This window comes from Oncorhynchus gorbuscha, linkage group LG23 (genome assembly GCF_021184085.1).
Source record: "Oncorhynchus gorbuscha isolate QuinsamMale2020 ecotype Even-year linkage group LG23, OgorEven_v1.0, whole genome shotgun sequence".
NCBI lineage: Eukaryota > Metazoa > Chordata > Actinopteri > Salmoniformes > Salmonidae > Oncorhynchus > Oncorhynchus gorbuscha.
The window spans coordinates 46,635,891-46,661,321 of NC_060195.1; the positions used below are offsets into that span (position 1 = coordinate 46,635,891).

General features: G+C 44.9%; 2 protein-coding genes across 6 annotated transcripts in view; both read left to right on the forward strand.

The window, feature by feature from the left end:
* Nucleotides 1-2,960: 2,960 nt before the first annotated feature.
* Nucleotides 2,961-20,869, forward strand: si:ch73-335m24.2 (protein eva-1 homolog C). Of its 2 annotated transcripts, XM_046323022.1 has the most exons (8): nt 2,961-3,144; nt 18,095-18,297; nt 18,613-18,736; nt 18,997-19,149; nt 19,538-19,681; nt 19,843-19,920; nt 20,053-20,136; nt 20,448-20,869. In XM_046323022.1, the coding sequence occupies exons 1-8, from the start codon at nt 3,033-3,035 to the stop codon at nt 20,711-20,713; spliced, it is 1,164 nt and encodes a 387-aa protein (XP_046178978.1). In that variant the 5' UTR covers nt 2,961-3,032; the 3' UTR covers nt 20,714-20,869. The 2 variants fall into 2 exon arrangements, with proteins under 2 accessions (XP_046178978.1, XP_046178979.1); XM_046323023.1 differs by lacking the exon at nt 20,053-20,136.
* Nucleotides 20,870-22,073: 1,204 nt separating this feature from the next.
* ocrl (OCRL inositol polyphosphate-5-phosphatase) overlaps nt 22,074-25,431 on the forward strand; it is a 39,728-nt gene continuing 36,370 nt past the window's right edge. For 3 of the 4 annotated variants that reach the window (XM_046323020.1, XM_046323019.1, XM_046323021.1), the window contains exons 1-2: nt 22,076-22,624; nt 23,316-23,398. In XM_046323020.1, coding sequence (XP_046178976.1) covers nt 22,580-22,624; nt 23,316-23,398 — 128 coding nt within the window. In that variant the 5' untranslated portion in view covers nt 22,076-22,579. Of the gene's footprint in view, nt 22,625-23,315; nt 23,399-25,431 lie in introns of all 4 variants that reach the window. The other variant, XM_046323017.1, reaches the window with a different exon arrangement.

Here is a 25,431-nt window from a genome sequence, read left to right on the forward strand (position 1 = left end):
TGATCTTATCCGAGAGAAGCCAATCAACTCTCACTGATCCTCACTCTAGTTGGAGCAATTGTGAACCTACGTACCAACTGAGTTCACCAGTTTTATTAATTCTCAATGTTTGGTTGCTATAACAACTGCACCGAGTGGCACTGATAGCTCAGTTGAAGCATGATGGGTTTGGTTCCCACGTGCATCACATCTTTTAAACATACAGGTCAGTGGAGGCGGCTGAGGGGACGCAATAATGGTTGGAACGGAGCGAATGGAATTAAGGTGCCACCAACCTCCTGTGATAGAGGCATGCATTTCAGTTGCCTTGAATAAACCTGTCTTGTAAAAAGACAATATTTGTTCATGAATGTGTTTGCAACACTACTGTTATTTGATATACTACTTACTATTTACTTTTATCCTTTCTTACATTTGAACAGCTGAAGCAAGCACACAACCTTTCTTCAGGTAATGTACCTTTCCTAGTAAATCATTTTTTTGGACCAGGATAAGAAAAATGGAAACAACAGATATGTCACAAACCTATGGAGCAATGAAACAAGTATTAACATAAACATTATGACAATTAAGTGGGATATCTGGAGTGTTACTGGAAAAGCAGAGCTGGCTGGAAATGTGTTACTTGCCATTGACCTCTCTCTTCCCCTTCCACAGAGCAGAGGGAAAGAAAATGCCTATCTCAGGGAGACAGACTAGCCATATCTCCATTAGACACACAGCATCTGGAAGTGAGCCCCTCTGGAAAAACACCTCTATGAGGAAGTCCCAAATGGCACCCAGTTGACTATGTAGTGCACTAATTTTGACCAGGACTCATTTCAAGTAGTGCAGTATAAAGGGATTAGGGTTCCATTTGGACAGAGGTGTGAAGTAACTAATTGCAGCTACTCTCCTTACTGTAATTGACTAGCTTTTCCGAGTACTTATACTTTGAATATTTTTGAAAGTCAGTAAATTTACTTATACTTGAGGAAAATTGCATCTCTCTTTGACTTTAGCATAACAAGTCAAGCTTTGAAGTCAACGGGAGATTCACCCCTAAAAGTCCCAGTTCCATGTGGGTCTTCCTCGTTGGTCTGCAGCCGTTTCTGGAAGGAGGAAGAGCTCATGGAGTCGTAACAGTACAGGAAGGAGGAAGAGCTCATGGAGTCGTAACAGTACAGGAAGAGCTCATGGAGTCGTAACAGTACAGGAAGAGCTCATGGAGTCGTAACAGTACAGGAAGGAGGAAGAGCTCATGGAGTCGTAACAGTACTATCCCAGGACTGCTCAATCTCTACATTTATTTGTCCTTTTGGTTGTGGTAAATAACGGGACTATTTCCTGGTGATCTTTGTCCCCCCTCTGAACTAGAAGGATATTTTATCACCTGACTGTTAGAATGGTGACTGTCTGTCCAACAGTAGTTTTATCACCTGACTGTTAGAATGGTGACTGTCTGTCCAACAGTAGTTTTATCACCTGACTGTTAGAATGGTGACTGTCTGTCCAACAGTAGTTTTATCACCTGACTGTTAGAATGGTGACTGTCTGTCCAACAGTAGTCAGTCAGTTGTTCTTCTTATATCATTATTCATCAAGCTCCTCGTCTGGTCCTGTGTAGCTCAGTTGGTAGAGCATGGCGCTTGTAACGCCAGGGTAGTGGGTTCGATCCCCGGGACCACCCATACGTAGAATGTATGCACACATGACTGTAAGTCGCTTTGGATAAAAGCGTCTGCTAAATGGCATATAGTAACAGTACTTCTAGTTGAGTATGATATTTTAGTACTCTTAAAAGATACATTTTGTGAGTGAGGGACTGAGTGAGTGAAGGAAAGAGTGTGAATGGGGGAGTGAGTGAATATCGGAAGGGACCCTGGACAAGTAACAAGTAACAGGGGGGGGTGAGGGATTGAATAAGTGAAAATATTCGACATGTTTATTTATGGAGTCTGTATATATACTGTATATAGAAGTCTGGCAACTTCGTTTATTAACTGTATTTTGTATATATTTTTTACCAATACATCTTCATTGCTTTGAATGTTTAAGTTGACAAATGTATATTTTTAGTATATTTTTGACAAATCCTTCGTTTTCATGCGCCTTGCTGCAACTCATAAAATAAATTAAAACGTAGTTCTTACTGTACATACATTTTCTCTCATGTGTAACGACGGTCAGGTAACCTTCGCGAAATTAGCTAATTATCAAGGCCAATGTTTTTATTTTAAATTACTTTTGCTCTGAGTACTTTTAAATGAGCTACTTTTTAATTTGAATGTATTTAAAAAAAAAGTAATTTGACTTCTACTTGAGTAAAATGTCATAAAAGAAACAATAGTCCTACTTGAGTAGGATATTTCACTACTCTTTCCACCCCTGCATTTGGAATGCAGATAACCTCTTTGTCTATATGAACAGGACCCTCCATGTTGACCAGTGGGCTGCTGGGGGTCTTGATTCGGCTGTTACACACGCAGGGTCAATACATGTTATCACACTAAACAAAGAAGGTATCCATGTGGACCTAATAGCTGTGTTGAGCTTATTTATTGTCAATAACAATAACATAACATTGGTCTCTTCTTATATACAGTAGGTCGATAGTTCTCACACCTTGGACTGTAGGTGATAAACACACAAATGGACAAAAATGCTTGCATGCACACCCACAAGCACATGCATGCACAATTGTACCTATGTATATACACACACACACACACACACACACACACACACACACACACACACACACACACACACACACACACACACACACACACACACACACACACACACACACACACACACACACACACACACACACACACACACACACACACACACACACACACACACACACACACACACACACACACACACACACACACACACACACAACAGTCAGCTGATCCTTTTGACTGTGAAAAGGGGGACTGTTCGGCAGTCAAGACAATGGGTATCATTGACCACTCGCTCACAGTCAGTAAACAGCCAAGCAGCATCGCATAGTGATACACCCCACTGGTGGTGTGTAATATAGGATGGGCACCATGACAGTCCCATGGAGCTTCTGGAGGTCCTGCTGTTCTCTGTCCCTCTTCCTCATCCTGGCTCTGAACACGCACAGTGCATGGTCCTCTCCCGATTTCTCCGGTAAGTGTGTTTTTGGCCTTTGTTATTGCTGTTATAGAGAAAAAGTGGGGAAAATAGATACTGGTATGGCTCACTCAGCACTACATGCTGTGTAGAGAGGAAGCCTACGCAAGACACGAGCAGCATCCCAAATGGCACCCGGTTTGCTCACAGGGCTCTGGTCAAAGTTGTGCACTATGTAGGGAGTAGGGTGTCATTTGGGACGGTATATTCCCTGATTTATCTCCTGGACATCCTGTGCCAACAAACAGCGGCAGCGGTTCACTGTGAGAGACAAGGCACCCTGTCCTCCTCATTGACAATAATGTCATTATAATAACCATTATAATTCTGAAAATATAATTATTGTTTAATTCTCCACATATCACTGATAAAGGCCATTCCATTATCTGTTTCAATACACATATCAAGCAAACATAATCTAGAATTATAGGCCTGTAATAGTAATAGTAATAGTATTTTTTTTGTAGTTAAATAAGAATGACATTGACACCCGTTTGAGATGATAGCAGTGATTAAGTACACCACCCCGTTCATGAAAATGGTAGCTCAGTTGGTAGAGCATGGCGCTTGTAACGCCAGGGTAGTGGGTTCGATCCCCGGGACCACCCATACGTAGAATGTATGCACACATGACTGTAAGTCGCTTTGGATAAAAGCGTCTGCTAAATGGCATATTTTTTTTTTTTTTTTTTTTTTCATACAGACTATATATTTAAATATGATATATAAAGCTGGCAGACAGGCATCAAGGCATTCAGTTACTGTTTATTTGAACGTTACTGTCATGCAGGTGAAAGAGGACCCAAAAGCGACTTGGCGAAAACAGAGTCTTTAATCCAGTAAAGTGAATACAAACAAAAAAACACAACTTTCACTCGAAATGACGAGGACAAACTGGAGACTCGATCTTGAACAGCAGGTGAACAGCAGGTTGCCTCGGGAAGGCACTCGAACCAGACAGACTCAGACACCTGCTCACCATGCAGCATCTGAGGAAAACACGACACGACAGGGCGATACACAATCACAGCACGGTGAATTCTAAACAAGGAACCGACAGGACAGGAACGGAACACAAAGGAAGAAATAGGGACTCTAATCAGGGGGAAAGGATCGGGAACAGGTGTGGGAAGACTAAATGATTGATTAGGGGAATAGGAACAGCTGGGAGCAGGAACGGAACGATAGAGAGAAGAGAGAGCGAGAGAGTGAGAGAGGGAGGGGGAGAGAGAGGGATAGAAAGAGGGAAAGAACCTAATAAGACCAGCAGAGGGAAACGAATAGAATGGGGAGCACAGGGACAAGACATGATAATAAATGACAAACATGACAGTACCCCCCCACTCACCGAGCGCCTCCTGGCGCACTCGAGGAGGAATCCTGGCGGCAACGGAGGAAATCATCAATGAGTGAACGGTCCAGCACGTCCCGAGACGGAACCCAACTCCTCTCCTCAGGACCGTAACCCTCCCAATCCACTAAGTATTGGTGACCCCGTCCCCGAGAACGCATGTCCATGATCTTATGTACCTTGTAAATAGGTGCGCTCTCGACAAGGACGGGAGGGGGAGGGAAGACGAACGGGGGTGCGAAGAAAGGGCTTAACACAGGAGACATGGAAGACAGGATGGACGCGACGAAGATGTCGCGGAAGAAGCAGTCGCACAGCGACAGGATTGACGACCTGGGAAACACGGAACGGACCAATGAACCGCGGAGTCAACTTACGAGAAGCTGTCGTAAGAGGAAGGTTGCGAGTGGAAAGCCACACTCTCTGGCCGCAACAATACCCTGGACTCTTAATCCTGCGTTTATTGGCGGCTCTCACAGTCTGTGCCCTGTAACGGCAAAGTGCAGACCTCACCCTCCTCCAGGTGCGCTCACAACGTTGGACAAACGCTTGAGCGGAGGGAACGCTGGACTCGGCAAGCTGGGATGAGAACAGAGGAGGCTGGTAACCCAGACTACTCTGAAACGGAGATAACCCGGTAGCAGACGAAGGAAGCGAATTGTGAGCGTATTCTGCCCAGGGAGCTGTTCTGCCCAAGACGCAGGGTTTCTGAAAGAAAGGCTGCGTAGTATGCGACCAATCGTCTGATTGGCCCTCTCTGCTTGACCGTTAGACTGGGGATGAAACCCGGAAGAGAGACTGACGGACGCACCAATCAAACGACAGAACTCCCTCCAAAACTGTGACGTGAATTGCGGGCCTCTGTCTGAAACGGCGTCTAACGGGAGGCCATGAATTCTGAATACATTCTCGATAATGATTTGTGCCGTCTCCTTAGCGGAAGGAAGTTTAGCGAGGGGAATGAAATGTGCCGCCTTAGAGAACCTATCGACAACCGTAAGAATCACAGTCTTCCCCGCAGACAAAGGCAGACCGGTAATGAAGTCTAGGGCGATGTGAGACCATGGTCGAGAAGGAATGGGGAGCGGTCTGAGACGACCGGCAGGAGGAGAGTTACCCGACTTAGTCTGCGCGCAGTCCGAACAAGCAGCCACGAAACGGCGCGTGTCACGCTCCTGAGTCGGCCACCAAAAGCGCTGGCGAATAGACGCAAGAGTGCCTCGAACACCGGGATGACCAGCTAACTTGGCAGAGTGAGCCCACTGAAGAACAGCCAGACGAGTGGAAACAGGAACGAAAAGGAGGTTACTAGGACAAGCGCGGCGACGCAGTGTGCGTGAGTGCTTGCTTAACCTGTCTCTCAATTCCCCAGACTGTTAACCCGACAACACGCCCATAAGGAAGAATCCCCTCGGGATCAGTAGAAGCCACAGAAGAACTAAACAGACGGGATAAGGCATCAGGCTTGGTGTTCTTGCTACCCGGACGGTAAGAAATCACAAACTCGAAACGAGCGAAAAACAACGCCCAACGAGCTTGACGGGCATTAAGTCGTTTGGCAGAACGGATGTACTCAAGGTTCTTATGGTCTGTCCAAACGACAAAAGGAACGGTCGCCCCCTCCAACCACTGTCGCCATTCGCCTAGGGCTAAGCGGATGGCGAGCAGTTCACGGTTACCCACATCATAGTTGCGCTCAGATGGCGACAGGCGATGAGAAAAATAAGCGCAAGGATGAACCTTATCGTCAGACTGGAAGCGCTGGGATAGAATGGCTCCCACGCCTACCTCTGAAGCGTCAACCTCGACAATGAATTGTCTAGTGACGTCAGGAGTAACGAGGATAGGAGCGGACGTAAAACGTTCTTTTAGAAGATCAAAAGCTCCCTGGGCGGAACCGGACCACTTAAAACACGTCTTGACAGAAGTAAGAGCTGTGAGAGGGGCAGCAACTTGACCGAAATTACGAATGAAACGCCGATAGAAATTAGCGAAACCTAAAAAGCGCTGCAACTCGACACGTGACCTTGGAACGGGCCAATCACTGACAGCTTGGACCTTAGCGGAATCCATCTGAATGCCTTCAGCGGAAATAACGGAACCGAGAAAAGTAACGGAGGAGACATGAAAAGAGCACTTCTCAGCCTTTACGTAGAGACAATTCTCTAAAAGGCGCTGTAGAACACGTCGAACGTGCTGAACATGAATCTCGAGTGACGGAGAAAAAATCAGGATATCGTCAAGATAGACAAAAACAAAGATGTTCAGCATGTCTCTCAGAACATCATTAACTAATGCCTGAAAAACAGCTGGCGCATTGGCGAGACCGAACGGCAGAACCCGGTACTCAAAATGCCCTAACGGAGTGTTAAACGCCGTTTTCCACTCGTCCCCCTCTCTGATGCGCACGAGATGGTAAGCGTTACGAAGGTCCAACTTAGTAAAGCACCTGGCTCCCTGCAGAATCTCGAAGGCTGATGACATAAGGGGAAGCGGATAACGATTCTTAACCGTTATGTCATTCAGCCCTCGATAATCCACGCAGGGGCGCAGAGTACCGTCCTTCTTCTTAACAAAAAAGAACCCCGCCCCGGCCGGAGAGGAAGAAGGCACTATGGTACCGGCGTCAAGAGACACAGACAAATAATCCTCGAGAGCCTTACGTTCGGGAGCCGACAGAGAGTATAGTCTACCCCGAGGAGGAGTGGTCCCCGGAAGGAGATCAATACTACAATCATACGACCGGTGAGGAGGAAGGGAGTTGGCTCGGGACCGACTGAAGACCGTGCGCAGATCATGATATTCCTCCGGCACTCCTGTCAAATCGCCAGGTTCCTCCTGAGAAGTAGGGACAGAAGAAACGGGAGGGATGGCAGACATTAAACACTTCACATGACAAGAAACGTTCCAGGATAGGATAGAATTACTAGACCAATTAATAGAAGGATTATGACATACTAGCCAGGGATGACCCAAAACAACAGGTGTAAACGGTGAACGGAAAATCAAAAAAGAAATAGTCTCACTGTGGTTACCAGATACTGTGAGGGTTAAAGGTAGTGTCTCAAATCTGATACTGGGAAGATGACTACCATCTAAGGCGAACATGGGCGTAGGCTTCTCTAACTCTCTGAAAGGAATGTCATGTTTCCGAACCCATGCTTCGTCCATGAAACAACCCTCAGCCCCAGAGTCTATCAAGGCACTACATGTAGCACCCGAACCGGTCCAGCGTAGATGGACCGACAAAGTAGTACAGGATTTTGATGGAGAGACTTGAGTAGTTGCGCTCACCTGTAGCCCTCCGCTTACAGATGAGCTCTGGCTTTTACTGGACATGAATTAACAAAATGTCCAGCAACTCCGCAATAGAGGCACAGGCGGTTGGTGATCCTCCGTTCCCTCTCCTTAGTCGAGATGCGAATCCCTCCCAGCTGCATGGGCTCAGTCTCTGAGCCAGAGGAGGGAGATGGTTGCGATGCGGAGCAGGGAAACACTGTTGATGCGAGCTCTCTTCCACGAGCCCGGTGACGAAGATCTACCCGTCGTTCTATGCAGATGGCGAGAGCAATCAAAGAGTCCACATCTGAAGGAACCTCCCGGGAGAGAATCTCATCCTTAACCACTGCGTGGAGTCCCTCCAGAAAACGAGCGAGCAGCGCCGGCTCGTTCCACTCACTAGAGGCAGCAAGAGTGCGAAACTCAATAGAATAATCCGTTATGGACCGTTCACCTTGGCATAAGGAAGCCAGGGCCCTAGAAGCCTCCCTACCAAAAACTGAACGGTCAAAAACCCGAATCATCTCCTCTTTAAAGTTCTGGAACTTGTTAGAGCAATCAGCCCTTGCCTCCCAGATAGCTGTGCCCCATTCTCGAGCCCGGCCAGTAAGGAGTGAAATGACGTAAGCAACCCGAGCTCTCTCTCTAGAGTATGTGTTGGGTTGGAGAGAGAACACAATCTCACACTGCGTGAGAAAGGAGCGGCACTCAGTGGGCTGCCCGGAGTAGCAAGGTGGGTTATTAACCCTAGGTTCTGGAGGCTCGGCAGGCCAGGAAGTAACAGGTGGCACGAGACGTAGACTCTGGAACTGTCCAGAGAGGTCGGAAACCTGAGCGGCCAGGTTCTCCACGGCATGGCGAGCAGCAGACAATTCCTGCTCGTGTCTGCCGAGCATGGCTCCTTGGATCTCGACGGCAGTGTAACGAGCGTCTGAAGTCGCTGGGTCCATTCCTTGGTCGGTTCCTTCTGTCATGCAGGTGAAAGAGGACCCAAAAGCGACTTGGCGAAAACAGAGTCTTTAATCCAGTAAAGTGAATACAAACAAAAAACACAACTTTCACTCGAAATGACGAGGACAAACTGGAGACTCGATCTTGAACAGCAGGTGAACAGCAGGTTGCCTCGGGAAGGCACTCGAACCAGACAGACTCAGACACCTGCTCACCACGCAGCATCTGAGGAAAACACGACACGACAGGGCGATACACAATCACAGCACGGTGAATTCTAAACAAGGAACCGACAGGACAGGAACGGAACACAAAGGAAGAAATAGGGACTCTAATCAGGGGAAAGGATCGGGAACAGGTGTGGGAAGACTAAATGATTGATTAGGGGAATAGGAACAGCTGGGAGCAGGAACGGAACGATAGAGAGAAGAGAGAGCGAGAGAGTGAGAGAGGGAGGGGGAGAGAGAGGGATAGAAAGAGGGAAAGAACCTAATAAGACCAGCAGAGGGAAACGAATAGAATGGGGAGCACAGGGACAAGACATGATAATAAATGACAAACATGACAGTTACAACTGGCAAAACGAGTCACCTAAGCGACATTCAGCGTGGTATGATCGTCGGTGCCAGGCATGCTGGTTCCAGCATCTCAGAAATGGCCTGACTTCCTGTGCTTTTCACCCACAACAGTGTCTAGGGTTTACAGAGAATGGTGCCACAAACAAAAAGCATTCAGTCAGCAGCAATCCTGTGGGTGTAAACAGCTCGTTGATAAGAGGTTTAAGGAGAATGGTAAGAATGGTGCAAGCTAACAGGTGGGCCACAAACATACAAATAACGGCACAGTGCAACAGTGATGTGCAGAACGACATCTCGGAACACAAAACTCGTCGGTCTTTGCCACAGATAGGCTATTGCTGCACACCACCACACCGGATTCCATTCCTATCAGCTAAAAACAAGAAGAAGCAGCTCCAGTGGGCACACAATCAATAAGACAGAACAATTGAGGAGTGGAAAAACATTGTCTTGTATGACAAATCCCGGTTCCTGTTGTGTCATGCTGATGGCAGTTAGGATTTAGCGTAAGCAGCATCAGTCCATCAAATCAAATCAAATTTTATTTATATAGCCCTTTGTACATCAGCTGATATCTCAAAGTGCTGTACAGAAACCCAGCCTAAAACCCCAAACAGCAAGCAATGCAGGTGTAGAAGCACGGTGGCTATGAAAAACTCCCTAGACAGGCCAAAACCTAGGAAGAAACCTAGAGAGGAACCAGGCTATGTGGGGTGGCCAGTCCTCTTCTGGCTGTGCCGGGTGGAGATTATAACAGAACATGGCCAAGATGTTCAAATGTTCATAAATGACCAGCATGGTCGAATAATAATAAGGCAGGACAGTTGAAACTGGAGCAGCAGCACAGTCAGTTGGACTGGGGACAGCAAGGAGTCATCATGTCAGGTAGTCCTGGGGCACGGTCCTAGGGCTCAGGTCCTCCGAGAGAGAGAAATAAAGAGAGAATTAGAGAGAGCATATGTGGGGTGGCCAGTCCTCTTCTGGCTGTGCCGGGTGGAGATTATAACAGAACATGGCCAAGATGTTCAAATGTTCATAAATGACCAGCATGGTCGAATAATAGTAAGGCAGAACAGTTGAAACTGGAGCAGCAGCATGGCCAGGTGGACTGGGGACAGCAAGGAGTCATCATGTCAGGTAGTCCTTGGGCATGGTCCTAGGGCTCAGGTCAGTTGAAACTGGAGCAGCAGCATGGCCAGGTGGACTGGGGACAGCAAGGAGTCATCATGTCAGGTAGTCCTGGGGCATGGTCCTAGGGCTCAGGTCCTCCGAGAGAGAGAAAGAAAGAAGGAGAGAATTAGAGAACGCACACTTAGATTCACACAGGACACCGAATAGGACAGGGGAAGTACTCCAGATATAACAAACTGACCCTAGCCCCCGACACAAACTACTGCAGCATAAATACTGGAGGCTGAGACAGGAGGGGTTAGGAGACACTGTGGCCCCAGCCGAGGACACCCCTGGACAGGGCCAAACAGGAAGGATATAACCCCACCCACTTTGCCAAAGCACAGCCCCCACACCGCTAGAGGGATATCTTCAACCACCAACTTACCATCCTGAGCCAAGGCTGAGTATAGCCCACAAAGATCTCCGCCACGGCACAACCCAAGGGGGGGGGGGGCGCCAACCCAGACAGGATGACCACAACAGTGAATCAACCCACTCAGGTGACGCACCCCCTGCAGGGACGGCATGAGAGAGCCCCAGTAAGCCAGTGACTCAGCCCTTGTAATAGGGTTAGAGGCAGAGAATCCCAGTGGAAAGAGGGGAACCTGCCAGGCAGAGACAGCAAGGGCGGTTCGTTGCTCCAGAGCCTTTCCGTTCACCTTCCCACTCCTGGGCCAGACTACACTCAATCATATGACCCACTGAAGAGATGAGTCTTCAGTAAAGACTTAAAGGTTGAGACCGAGTTTGCGTCTCTGACATGGGTAGGCAGACCGTTCCATAAAAATGGAGCTCTATAGGAGAAAGCCCTGCCTCCAGCTGTTTGCTTAGAAATTCTAGGGACTATTAGGAGGCCTGCGTCTTGTGACCGTAGCGTACGTGTAGGTACGTACGGCCGGACCAAATCAGAGAGATAGGTAGGAGCAAGCCCATGTAATGCTTTGTAGGTTAGCAGTAAAACCTTGAAATCAGCCCTTGCTTTGACAGGAAGCCAGTGTAGAGAGGCTAGCACTGGAGTAATATGATCACATTTTTTGGTTCTAGTCAGGATTCTAGCAGCCGTATTTAGCACTAACTGAAGTTTATTTAGTGCTTTATCCGGGTAGCCGGAAAGTAGAGCATTGCAGTAGTCTAACCTAGAAGTGACAAAAGCATGGATAAATTTTTCTCCATCATTTTTGGACAGAAAGTTTCTGATTTTTGCAATATTACGTAGATGGAAAAAAGCTGTCCTCGAAATGGTCTTGATATGTTCTTCAAAAGAGAGATCAGGGTCCAGAGTAACGCCGAGGTCCTTCACAGTTTTATTTGAGATGACTGTACAACCATTAAGATTAATTGTCAGATTCAACAGAAGATCTCATTGTTTCTTGGGACCTAGAACAAGCATCTCTGTTTTGTCCGAGTTCAATAGTAGAAAGTTTGCAGCCATCCACTTCCTTATGTCTGAAACACATGCTTCTAGCGAGCGCAATTTTGGGGCTTCACCATGTTTCATTGAAATGTACAGCTGTGTGTCATCTGCATAGCAGTGAAAGTTAACATTATGTTTTCAAATAACATCCCCAAGAGGTAAAATGTATAGTGAAAACAATAGTGGTCCTAAAACGGAACCTTGAGGAACACCGAAATTTACAGTTGATTTGGCAGAGGACAAACCATTCACAGAGACAAACTGATATCTTTCCGACAGATAAGATCTAAACCAGGCCAGAACATGTCCGTGTAGACCAATTTGGGTTTCCAATCTCTCCAAAAGAATGTGGTGATCGATGGTATCAAAAGCAGCACTAAGGTCTAGGAGCACGAGGACAGATGCAGAGCCTCGGTCCGATGCCATTAAAATGTCATTTACCACCTTCACAAGTGCCGTCTCAGTGCTATGATGGGGTCCATGGCCCCATCTTGCCTGGTATCAATAGTACAGACTGGTGGGGGTGGTGTAATGGTGTGGGAAAGGTTTTCCTGGCACATGTTAGGTCCATTGATATTAATTGAGCAATGTTTCCATGCCCTGAAGAAGTCAGGCTGTTCTGGAGGCAAAGGGGGGTCCAACCTGGTACTAGATGGATGTACCTAATAAAATGGCCAGTGAGTGTATTTGTGTTGTCCTGGTTGCATATTAATTTATGAATGTCAGACACTTCAGCATGACAACAGACAGAGATGTTACATGATGATTTGTTTGGACAAGATAGACAGCCAGTCCATACAGGGTGACCACTACTGACCAGTGTTGCCTTTGTCTGGGGCTTGTCATTGTCACTCCATCTCTATATCTGACCATTACAGGGATCAACATCTGTGTATGGGTGTGAGCAATGAGCTGCTCTAAGAATAGCACATTGTGAGGGAGAGACTGGTACTGCCCTACCATGGCTCTGCAGAGCTGCATAACATTGGGGAACCCAAAACAGACCTAGCCAGGAAGAGACAGACAGGGGCCAGGGCATAGAAATAGAATGACTAGAAAGGACATTCATTCTATTTCTATAGCCCAGGAAATCGCTGTGAAAATAAGATGAGTCCAAATCCAACAATAGAATAAGAATGACTAGAAGAGATAATTTCCCTTTATGTCAACATTTTGTCCATTCTAGGAATTATATTTCTATGGATCCAACTCTGTTATGAACTCTGTTATCCTATGTGATTGTGTATCATAGCACAACACTGCTCAGGAGAGCTACTCCCAATGTTTGGGACACAACCCTCTTGTAACCAGGGCTGGGTGACCATGAGTACAATGACACAGGACACAGAATGTGCAATATGTCAAACTGTTGCTTCACAGATGAAGCCTAGTCCTCATTTAAGAAGCATTTTCAATCAAGGGAGATTCTCCATTAAAAGGGCTTTTTTGTCCAGGATAGGCTTCGTCAGTGTCAGGTAAACCTGCCAAGATGGTCTATCAAATCAAATCAAATTAATATATGAAGCCCTTCTTACATCAGCTGATGTCTCAAAGTGCTAAAACCCCAAACAGCAAGTAATGCAGGTGTAGAAGCAACTGCATTACATGATATGTAATGTAATTCCATTGTTAAAAGATGATGACTTAGGAAAAACAAACTCATTCTGTGTTTAGGCAATTATTTTATTTGTATGGCAATTGATTTATTACTACCTTTATTTGGTCTTGGTTCAACAAGTCAAGTGTATCAAGACCTATATTGCTTCTTGAATGTAATGTCATCCTTTATTTCTTAAATATGGTTAATAAATTCTGAACAGCTTGTCAACTAGTAAAAAGCTGATTAAAACCACTCCCAGAAGATTAGATACAGACTTCAGAAAGTACACTACGTACACAAACGTATTTGGACACCCTATCAAATGAGTTGATACGGCTATTTCAGCCACACCCGTTGTTGACAGGTGTATAACATCGAGCACACCGCCATGCAATCTTCATAGACTAACATTGGCAGTAGAATGGCCTTACTGAGCTCAGTGACTTAAAACATGGCACCGTCGTAGGATGCCACCTTTCCAACAAGTCAGTCTGTCAAATTTCTGCCCTGCTAAAGCTTCCCCGGGTCTACAGTAAGTGTTGTTATTGTAAAGTGGAAACATCTATGAGCAACAACAGCTCTGCCACGAAGTAGTAGGCCACACAAGCTCACAGAACTGGACCGCCGATTGCTGAAGCACATAGCGAGTAAAAATCGTCTGTCCTCGGTTGCAACACTCACTACCGAGTTCCAAACTGCCTCTGGAAGCAATGTCAGCACAATAACTGTTAGTCGGGAGCTCACAAAATGGGTTTCCATGGCCGAGCAGCCACACACAAGCCTAAGGTCACAATGCGCAATGTCAAGTGTTGGCTGGAGTGGTGTAAAGTTCGCCGCCATTGGACTCTGGAGAAGTGGAAATGAGTTCTCTGGAGTGATAAATCACGATTCACCATCTGGCAGTCCGATGGACAAATCTGGGTTTGGCGGATGCAAGGAGAACGCTACCTGCCGCAATGCACAGTGCCAACTGTGAAGTTTGGTGGAGGAATAATGGTCATCGACTGTTTATCATGGTTCGGGCTAGACCCCTTACTTCCAGCGAAGGGAAATCTTAACGCTACAGCATACAATGCATCTAGAGAATTCTGTGTTTCCAACTTTGTGGCAACAGTTTGGGGAAGGCCCTTTCCTGTTTCAGCATCGCAATGCCCCCGTGCAGAGAGCATGGTCCATACAGAAATGGTTTGTCGAGATTGGTGTGGAAGAACTTGACTGGCCTGCGCAAAGCCCTGACCTCAACCCCATCGAACACCTTTGGGATGAATTGGAATGCCGACTGCGAGCCAGGCCCAATCGCCCAAGATCAGTGTCTGACCTCACTCATGCTCTTGTGGCTGAATAGAAGCAAATCCCTGCAGCAATGTTCCAATATCTAGTGGAAAGCCTTCCCAGATGAGTGGAGGCTGTAATAGCAGCAAAGGGGGGACCAACTCCATATTAATGCCCAGGATTTTGGAATTAAATGTTTGACGAGCACATACTTTTGGTCATGAAGTTTATTTACACCCCTCAACCTTTTCCACATTTTGTTGTGTTAAAATTGATTCAATTTAGTTTTTTTTTTTACGCACACAATACCCCATAATGTCAAAGGTAATTATGTTACTAGAAATGTTAACAAATTAATTAAAAAGGAAAAGCTCAAAACGTCTTGAGGAGTCAATAAGTATTCAACCCCTAAGTTGAGGAGGATACAATTATCTGTAAGGCCCCTTAATGGACTCTTACTCCAAAACATGCATCCTGTTTGCAACAAGGCGGTAAAAACAGCAAAAAATGTGGCAAAGCAATTCACATTTTGTGCCGAATAGAAAGTGTTCAGGCAAATCCAAAACAACACATTGTTGAGTACCTGTCACGTCCTGGCCTTAGTTATCTTTGTTTTCTTTATTATTTTGGTTAGGTCAGGGTGTGACATGGGGGATTTATGTGTTTTGTCTGGTCTAGGGGTTTTGTATGTTTATGGGGTGTTTCTTGTCTAGGTGTTTATGTAAGTCTATGGTTGCCTAGATTGGTTCTCAATTAGAGGCAGGTGTTTATCGTTGTCTCTGATTGGGAACCATATTTAGGCAGCCATGTTCTTTGAGTATTTTGTGGGTGGTTGTCTTCTGTTATTGCACCAGATAGGGCTGTTTTGGTTTTCACATTTGTTGTTTTGGTTTTTGTCTTTATTAAACATGTTGAACACTAACCACGCTGCATTTTGGTACTCTTCTCATCCTTCAACGGAAGAAAACGTTACACTACCACTCTCCATATTTTCAAGAATAGTAGTGTCTGCATCATGATATGGATATGCTTGTATTCGTTAAGGACTGGGTAGTTTTTTTAAGTTTAAAAAATAAATGGAATGGAATAACCTAAAACACAAGGCCAAATCTAGAGTTGCTTACCAAGAAGACAGTGAATGTTCCTGAGTAGGGGGAGTTACAGTTTTGTCTTAAATTTGCTTGTAAATCTATGGGAAGACTTAAACGGTTGTCTAGCAATGATCAACAACCAATTTGATAGAGCTTGAATAATTTTCTAAAGAATAACGTTTGAATATTGTACAATCCAGGTGTGCAAATCTCTTAGAGACTAACCCTATCACACCCTGATCTGTTGCACCTGTCCTTGTGCTTGTCTCCACCCCCCTCCAGGTGTCGCCCATCTTGCCCATTATCCCCTGGGTACTTATACCGGTGTTTTTTTTTGTCTGTTTGTCTCCAGTTCATCTTGTTGGTTCAAGCCTACCAGCGGGTTGGTTCAGCTCCTAGTTGCTCTTTTGCGTGTCCTCCTGGGTTTTGACCTTTACTTGTCTTGACATGTTTTCACTTTGACATTAGGGGCATTGTGTATAGATGGGTAGTAAATACAAATAAATTCAACCCATTTTGAATTCAGGCTGTAACACAGCAACATTTTGGAATAAGTTTATTGGTCACATACACATGGTTAGCAGATGTTAATGCGAGTGTAGCGAAATGCTTGTGCTTCTAGTTCTGACAGTGCATTAACAACTAACAAGTAATCTAACAATTCCACAACAATTTCCTCATACACAAATGTAAGTGGATGGAATAAGAATATGTACATATAAATATATGGAGGAGCAATAGCTGAGTGGCATAGGCAAGATGCAATAGATGGAATAAAATACAGTATATACATATTAGATGAGTAATGTAAGATATGTAAACATTAAAGTGGTATTATTTAAAATGACTAGTGATCCATTTATTAAAGTGGTCAATGATTTGTGTCTGTATGTAGGCAGCAGCCTTTGTGTTGGTGATGGCTGTTTAACATTCTGATGGCCTTGAGATAGAAGCTGCTTTTCAGTCTCTCGGTCCCAGCTTTGATGCACCTGTACTGACCTCGCCTTCTGGATGGTAGAGGGGTGAACAGGCAGTGGTTATTGTCCTTGATGATCTTTATGGCCTTCCTGTGACATCGGGTGCTGTAGGTGTCTTGGAGGGCAGATAGTTTTCCACCGGTGATGCGTTGTGCAGACCGCACAACCTCTGGATGTAATGAACTTCGTCTGCTGTTAGAAGAGAGGCAGACCGAAATGCAGCGTGTAGGTTACTCATGACTTTTAATGAAGCTAATACGGTACATGAAATAACAGAAGAAGAAAACAACAAACGAATGAAACTAATACAGCCTATCTGGTGACTAACACTAAGACAGGTACAATCACCCACGAAATACAACGCGCACTCAGGCTACCTAAATACGGTTCCCAATCCGAGACAACTAGAATCAGCTGACTCCAATTAGGAATCGCCTCAGGCAGCCAAGCCTAACTAGACACAACCCTAATAATACACACTCCCAATTAATACAAACCCTAATACGAAAATACAACATATAAACCCATGTCACACCCTGGCCTACCCAAACATATAACAAAACACAAGATACAATGACCAAGGCGTGACACTGGAGAGCCTTGAGGTTGATGGAGGTGCAGTTGCCATACCAGACAGTGATACAGCCCGACAGGATGCTCTCAATTGTGCATCTGTAAAAGTTTGTGAGTGTTTTAGGTGCCAAGTCAAATTTCTTCAGCCTCCTGAGGTTGAAGAGGCGCTGTTGTGCCTTCTTCACCACACTGCCTTCTTCACAACAATTTGTCCGTGATGTGTATGCCAAGGAACTTAAAACTTTACACCTTCTCCACTACTGTCTCGTCGATGTGGATAGGGGGGGTGCTCCCTCTGCTGTTTCCTGAAGTGCACGATCATCTCCTTTGTTTTGTTGACGTTCAGTGAGAGGTTGTTTTCCTGGCACCACACTCCAGTCAAGGAGTATGAATACTTTCTGAAAGCACTGCATGAAAAGTCACTGCATGACACTGCATGACTGTTTGAACAGTGTTATATTGTACTGTTGGCAGTGCCTGCCTCTAAAATGTAAAATCAATTGCAGTACAATATTTTGGCATAATAATCCCCGTTGCATAATAGGGCCTATTTCTTTGAATTATTTTCTATGTGCATTTTCTGCTCCATTTCTTGAGACGTGGTGGATTTGATCAAAAGCATTGACAGTTGTCAGTTTGATCTTTGAGGTCTGCCTTATCTCCATGCATACCTTCTGTTCCTTTTCAGTGTACCTCCACACAATACTAAGAAACCACACTGCTCATGCCTGCGATGGAGACACCCTTTCTATCAAGTGTCCCTCCAGAACCTCTGTGTCCGTCCTGTCAGCATTCTACGGACGTCGTGTCCCCAGCAAGAACTTATGTCCCCCTGCAAACACAAACATGACTGAGGACAACACTGGATGCACTTCCAGTGTCGCTATCCAGGTACAGTATAGTAATTAGCCATACAGAGTTGTCCTCTATTACTGACAGCAAAACAGAAGCCAACTTATCAGCAGTTAGCTCCACAAGTTGATAACTTAAGAACATTGGACTCTTCACTTAAATAATATGAATCACATACTGTTAGGACTTACTACAGCAGTGATTGAATATGTTGTGGGTTTGAACCTGGGTATGCCTCAAGACTGTCTGCTGAGCTAAAGCCTTCTGATGAGTAACCTTGCCTGAGACCTAAGGACTTGCATGTGAATGTGCATATTTTTCTCACACTCAGACATTGTTGTATTGTCCCTGCAGAAAGTGGTGTCGGAGTGTCAGGACCGGCGTTCCTGTCATATACCTGTCATTAGCCCAGTGTTTGGTCAGGACCCCTGTCCCCTCACCAGCAAGTACCTCATAGTGTCCTACAAGTGCCGCCCAGGTGAGACTAGTCCACAGGGTTTGATTGTGTGAGGGTAACACAAACTGTCATAAAGTGTGGTTGTGAATTTAGGAGACAAAAGATCTTGAATAGTACTCCACAACTGAATACATCAGATACATCCGGAAATGTATTATCGGACACTGAATTCAATTGGTCTGTTTTTTTTAACTGAATAGGATAATATCTAATTCTATTGAAATATACAGTATTATACAGTAAGTTTGTCAGTGATCGATACTGCTGTTTTTATCTTTCAGAGCACCACCGTACTAGGTTGGTGTGTGAAAACGAGAGACTGAGGCTGGTGTGTAAGAATAACACTGTCCTGGCTATCTACTCGGCTACATTTGGCCATCTGCTGCACGGGAGTCCCAACTGTCCTCAGGAAACTGCACCACAGCCTGACATGGGTCTGAAACCATAGTCATTGGTGTGAAACAGGGAACTAAAGTGTCATCTAGTGGTCAAATACTAGGATAAAAATAATGTGCATTTATCAGTACATAATCCATAGTGTGTGTTAATATGTTACTTACTACAGATGAGTAACACATGAGTAGGCATAAGGTACATGGATATACCCTTGACCTATGCATGTTTTCAACCTCTAAAGCCTACTGTATATCAGAGTCAGACCAGGATCATATGCCTATTTTAAATACTTGTGCTTGATTAAGGTTGGAGTTTATACTTTAGGGACTAGTCCTTTTGCTTGTTTGTATCAGACTATATCAAGCACAGCTCAAGTATTTGACTTATTTGACCCACATCTGATCAGAGTATACATCTATCCTTCAGAGTGTCTGTCACCATCTGCCCTGAGGAAGGTGTCACGCAGGTGTCATGGCCGAGCCAACTGCTCAGTGCTGGCTGACACTCAGAACTTTGGGGACCCATGTTTTCCTGGCACCAGGAAGCACCTGAGAGTGTCCTTTACATGTGGTATGTGACTAGAAGTCAAAGACCCACAACCATGTGAGAGACACAAACATCATGGTGTCTATAACCCACAGTTGAAGAAATTGTTTTCATGGACTCACCAGATTACTGAGAAAATGTTTCAGGAGAAATGGATCAAAATGAGCCCTCTTTTGCCTCACCAGTTCCTCGATATCTCTTGGAGGATGTGCGACGGAGTGGCTCAACATCAGACCCTTTCTTGATCTCAGACTACACACATGGTAAGACACCTACAAATACATGTATCCAAGTAAATGTAGCTAGCTCAGCTACTAGTAGTGCAATTAGGTCGGTGGACAATATGATTTGCAGCCGTTGGGCAGAAGGCACAGTAAGTCCCTTCTCATCTGCAGGAGGCTGGTACACTGGCCCCGGCGTCATCAGGCCTCAAAACGTGCTTTATACCAACTCTCTGGAAATTTTTGACAAAATACTGGGTAGGTCTATTGTTTTCTGTGTGCATGTAGGCTGGTTACTCATTAGCAGGGCATCTTTGTACTTTATATAATATGCCTTGTCTTACTTAATGATCAGCAGGCACCCATCATTAGCCTGGTCCCAGATCTCTTTGTTCTGTATAGCTGTAGGATTTGGCAAGACAGCACAAATAGATCTGGGACCAGGCCAACCAATTGTAACTATCTCGATTGTATAGATGTCAATATAGGCTTTGTCTTCTATCTATTTCTCATTGAGCAATATCATGCTAATTTCACCCCAGACTAGTGTGTCATCCCTCCACCCACAGGTCTTCCAGAGAGAGTGGCCCTCTACTTTGTCTCAGGGATCTGCGCTGGTCTAGTCTTCCTGCTCTGTCTGTTCGGCCTGCGCTCCACCTTGGTGAGGGACGTCAAGGACTTGGCAACAGAGCTGGGGGTGAGCTCAAGGCCAGCCGCAGACCCCGCCGGGAAGTCATGGAGGACCAGTATGACGACGACACCTCTGATGCCTCCTCCTTCCGCCGCCTCACCCAGTCCTACCGTGCGGCGGATATCTTTAGTCCAGCGACCATGACGGTGGAGATGGTGGAGAGGGAGGGAGAGGAGAAGGAGATGCCCAAGTTCGGAGACATCTGGCCCCACAGGGACTCCAGCCCATACGCCATCCATAAGATAATAGGGAATAGAATAGAATATCCATAAAATAAAAGCCTGCAGTGCCCGAGACTCCACAGATAAAGGCCAGCAGTGTCTGAATATCTATAGGTATTTTATTGTATTCTATACTACACACAAAATAAAAGGCCTGCAATGCCTGAGAATCCACAGGAAAGCTTGTGGGAACAGACAGCAGCAACACATTAATCATAGACTGAAAATGAATATTTAGTAGACATTATTTTCTTGTAATTTCATGTTATCTATCTTTCCTTAATGTACGTTTTATATGATATGGTGTCCTAACCTCATTATATTCAGATAACTGGAATGAATCACACACATAATAACAAGTTCAACATGTTTTTGGTTGGTGGGTTTCAATAAACGTAATAACTTTTAGCCATTTGTTTGGGGAAATGGTAAGACAATTTCAATTGCACTGAGTCAAATCAAATGTTTCTTTGATTTAGGCCTTTTTTGTACCATTAAATTCCATCTATTGGTGATCTTCATGTAGCCTACAGTAAACTGTCCAGTAGATGACGCCATCCTCAAGCATAGTGTAGGTCCAGCTCATGCTATGGTATACAAGACCTCCATTGTTCTCACTGTTTTTCCTCATCCACGTTATTGATAATCTTAGTCCAGGTAAGAGATTAGTAGTTGGAAACGTTTTTGAATACATGGATCCAAGAGTTTTGTCAGTGTAGTCCCTAAATAGGTATTGTATTGCCCTAATACAGTATAGAGGGGCTAAAGGGTTTTTGTGGGCTCATTCCTTATGGTATGATCAATTCACACACGAACATGCTATATGATTATCATAATGATATTCAATTGACTGTTCTGATGTAGCCTGTTTTCTTTTCCCGGACGACCTCGTCCCCACTGCTCTGGAGAAAGTATCCGTGCGCAAATGCTGCGAAGCGGGCAAATTCACATGAGTGAATCTGTAACCAAAGTTGTACACCAATGGTCGCAACGCAAGTGCCGAGTTTTCGGGTTTATGTAGCCGCTGGATGGCTAGCTAGCCTGCCATTGAAGAGGGGAGAAGACAGCACCGCAGACAAGGTGCCACAATGGAGGAGTTACTAGCAATATAATGGCATTCTTATCAAACCTAGGTAGCTAATTATGCCACCGGCATTTTGATTAGCACAGCTAGCACGCATTCTCCGTGTGCGTGTGGATGACACATTTTAAGCCAGGACCAGTCTAGCCATATGAACATAGCACGCAGCCTACCTCTTGCAACAATTTATTGAACCAGCCAAGCTAGACTGAAAATTAATATTTAGTAGACATTATTTTCTTGTCACTTCATGTTATCTTTCCTTAATGTACGTTTTATATGATATGGTGTCCTAACCTCATTATATTCAGATAACTGGAATGAAACACACAGACTAGCCTGCCCTAGTCTGTGTCCCTGCCCTCTCATGATTGCGGCTGGTTCCTTATTAGTGGTGTTTAAACTGCAAAGAGGACAGGAGCTAAGGCTGTCTGGTCAGAAGGAGCCCAGGCTATTGTCGCTAGATAACTCGCTTGGTAACCACACGGCACTGTCTGTCAAGTGGTTGATGGTGGAATTAGCTAGCTAGCTACCTAGCCTATTGCAAGCTTAGCATTGCCCGCCCCCCGCCCGCAGCTGTCACCCGGAAGGCCGCGGGTCAGGGGTGGGGATTGAACAACTTTCCTTGCCTAAAACGTCTGGATGGACCCGAGTAAATATAGCTAGTTGCCTATAACTACCATACGCGTGTATATTATATAGCTGAGAATGGATTCCTCTTTGGCCTTCGGACGTGACGAGCAGTGCTTGGCAATATCCTTTTGAAAGTCTGTGCCATTTTTTTTGTTCTGCTTTTAAAACCTAGCTAGCGTAACGCTAGCTAGCTAACGTTAGCTTCCTGAATATTGTCCAACTGTTTAGGTTCGCTTGCATTTGAATGTAAATTGAAACAGGACAGTTCGTGTAGCTAATATTGTCTTGCGGGTCAAACGTTTGGGTGTGCTACTCTGAACATGTCAGATGTTTATTGTTTTGATAACCCATTTAGCCTAGTTACTAAACTAGTTCGATTGGAACGCTATGTTCAGAAGTGCATGCCAGTGTTGGTGGAATGCTTACAGCCTAACGTAACTAACGCTTGCTTTTTTTTGCTTCAGTTTCCAACTCAATGTAGCTATCAATGTAACCAAATAACCCATTGCTTGGCCCATACAATCTATGGTCATTATGCCTTACTCTTTGAGGCTTGTGCAACTGTACTAACTTTAGTTAACATTGTGTTTCTTTAATAATACTACAAGCATTATAGGCTTTAGATACATTTGAAGAATTTCACAACAGCCTTGAGTAGACAGTCTTGAATAGTTAGTTGCTAAAATATTTGTTCACAAAATCATAGTCAATATTCTGGTCTTATGTTCAAGCAGGGACACAGACTAGCCTGCCCTAGTCTGTGTCCCTGCCCTCTCATGATTGTTGCTGGTTCCTTAATAGTGGTGTTCAAACTGTAAGAGGACAGGAGCTAAGGCTGTCTGGTCAGAAGGAGCCCAGGCTATTGTCGCTGATTGAGTGCTCTGGGGAGTTTGTGTAAGTACTAACAATAGAGAACTCAATGTCTGAAATGTAAAGTTAATTCATATCTAGGGCTGTTGTGGTGACCGTATTACTGACCACCACACCGGCAGTCATGAGTCATGACCGCAGTCAAATTCCATGTAACTGTTGAGTCATGGTAATCACCTTTTACGCACTCTGGACATGCGTTAGTAGTACCCAACTCTGCCGTACCCAACTCTGTCGGCACTCTATTGTCCCTCTAACCACTCACAATGCAAATGCAATTGAATATCACGACCAACACTTGTCATCAAAACAGTACCATGCTTTTAAAACTCACCTACTGTGATCGATCCATTTGAAGAAAGAAGTTTAACAACAGGTTGAAACTGAGTGGAAAACATGGTCGTTGTGTATGTGTTTTCTAATCCAAACGCAAACAAATGGACAGCTTTTTAAGGTTATGATTAATTCTAAACACCAATGGGCATGGGCCTATATATGACCCCCAGATCTGTAAAAAAATATATTAAAAACATTAATTCAAATAATGATTGTGGCATTATACAATACATAGTCTAATATCCTACCACATATTATGCACGGGAGAAAAAAAAACTGATTTAAGATGTCTTTGGTACATAATTGGTCTAGCCTCTACTGCAAAATTAAACAAATTATAGTAATCGCCTTTGAGTGGACTGTATTATTCATTATGGATGGACTGGTTACCTTATGCTACAGTCCAAACTTTGTATCCATGAGCCTGTAGACGATGCTGTTGGTTCATTGATGGTGCAGGGCGGTTTAGAGTTAAGCCCAAATCAATCAAAAAGTGGTTCATTTTGTTCGTTTACATTTTTTTTTTAAGAACACCTGGAATTCGAATGCACTCAAGTGACCGAGAGAACACCGCCATAACTGTCTACAGCGTCAAATTAGAAAGCAAGTCTATTTTTCTCGCCATATTGGGTTGTAAGCTAAGGTTTATCAGTCAAATAGGCTGCAATTGTTTTCTTATATGTAGCCCATCTGTGTTTGTCATTTTAAATATTTTCATAATGACTAGGCTGACACCTTTAGCTACAGAATATCTCACCAACGAGTGTTTCTATCCCCTCTGTCCTTCATTCCTTTCTCGAGCCTGCAGAGTGAGTGGCTGTCAACATTTTAATGAAATGAACTGCTCAAAAAAATAAAGGAAACACTCAAATAACACATCCTAGATCTGAATGAATGAAATATTCTTATTAAATACTTTTTTCTTTACATAGTTGAATGTGCTGACAAGAAAATCACACACAAATTATTAATGGAAATCAAATTTATCAACCCATGGTGGTCTGGATTTGGAGTCACACTCAAAATTAAAGTGGAAAACCACACTACAGGCTGATCCTACTTTGATGTAATGTCCTTAAAACAAGTGAAAATGAGGCTCAGTAGTGTGTGTGGCCTCCACGTGCCTGTATGAACTCCCGACAACGCCTGGGCATGCTCCTGATGAGGTGGCGGATGGTCTCCTGAGGGATCTCCTCCCAGACCTGGACTAAAGCATCCGCCAACTTCTGGATAGTCTGTGGTGCAACGTGGCGTTGGTGGATGGAGCGAGACATGATGTCCCAGATGTGCTCAATTGGATTCAGGTCTGGGGAACGGGCGGGCCAGTCCATAGCATCAATGCCTTCCTCTTGCAGGAACTGCTGACACACTCCAGCCACATGAGGTCCAGCATTGTCTTGCATTAGAAGGAACCCAGGGCAGACCGCACCAGCATATGGTCTCACAAGGGGTCTGAGGATCTCATCTCGGTACCTAATGGCAGTCAGGCTACCTCTGGCGAGCACATGGAGGACTGTGCGGCCCCCCCCAAAGAAATGCCACCCCACACCATGACTGACCCACCGCCAAACCGGTCATGTTGGAGGATGTTGCAGGCATCAGAACGTTCTCCACGGCGTCTCCAGACTCTGTCATGTCTGTCACGTGCTCAGTGTGAACATGCTTTCATCTGTGAAGAGCACAGGGCGCCAGTGGCGAATTTGCCAATCTTGGTGTTTTCT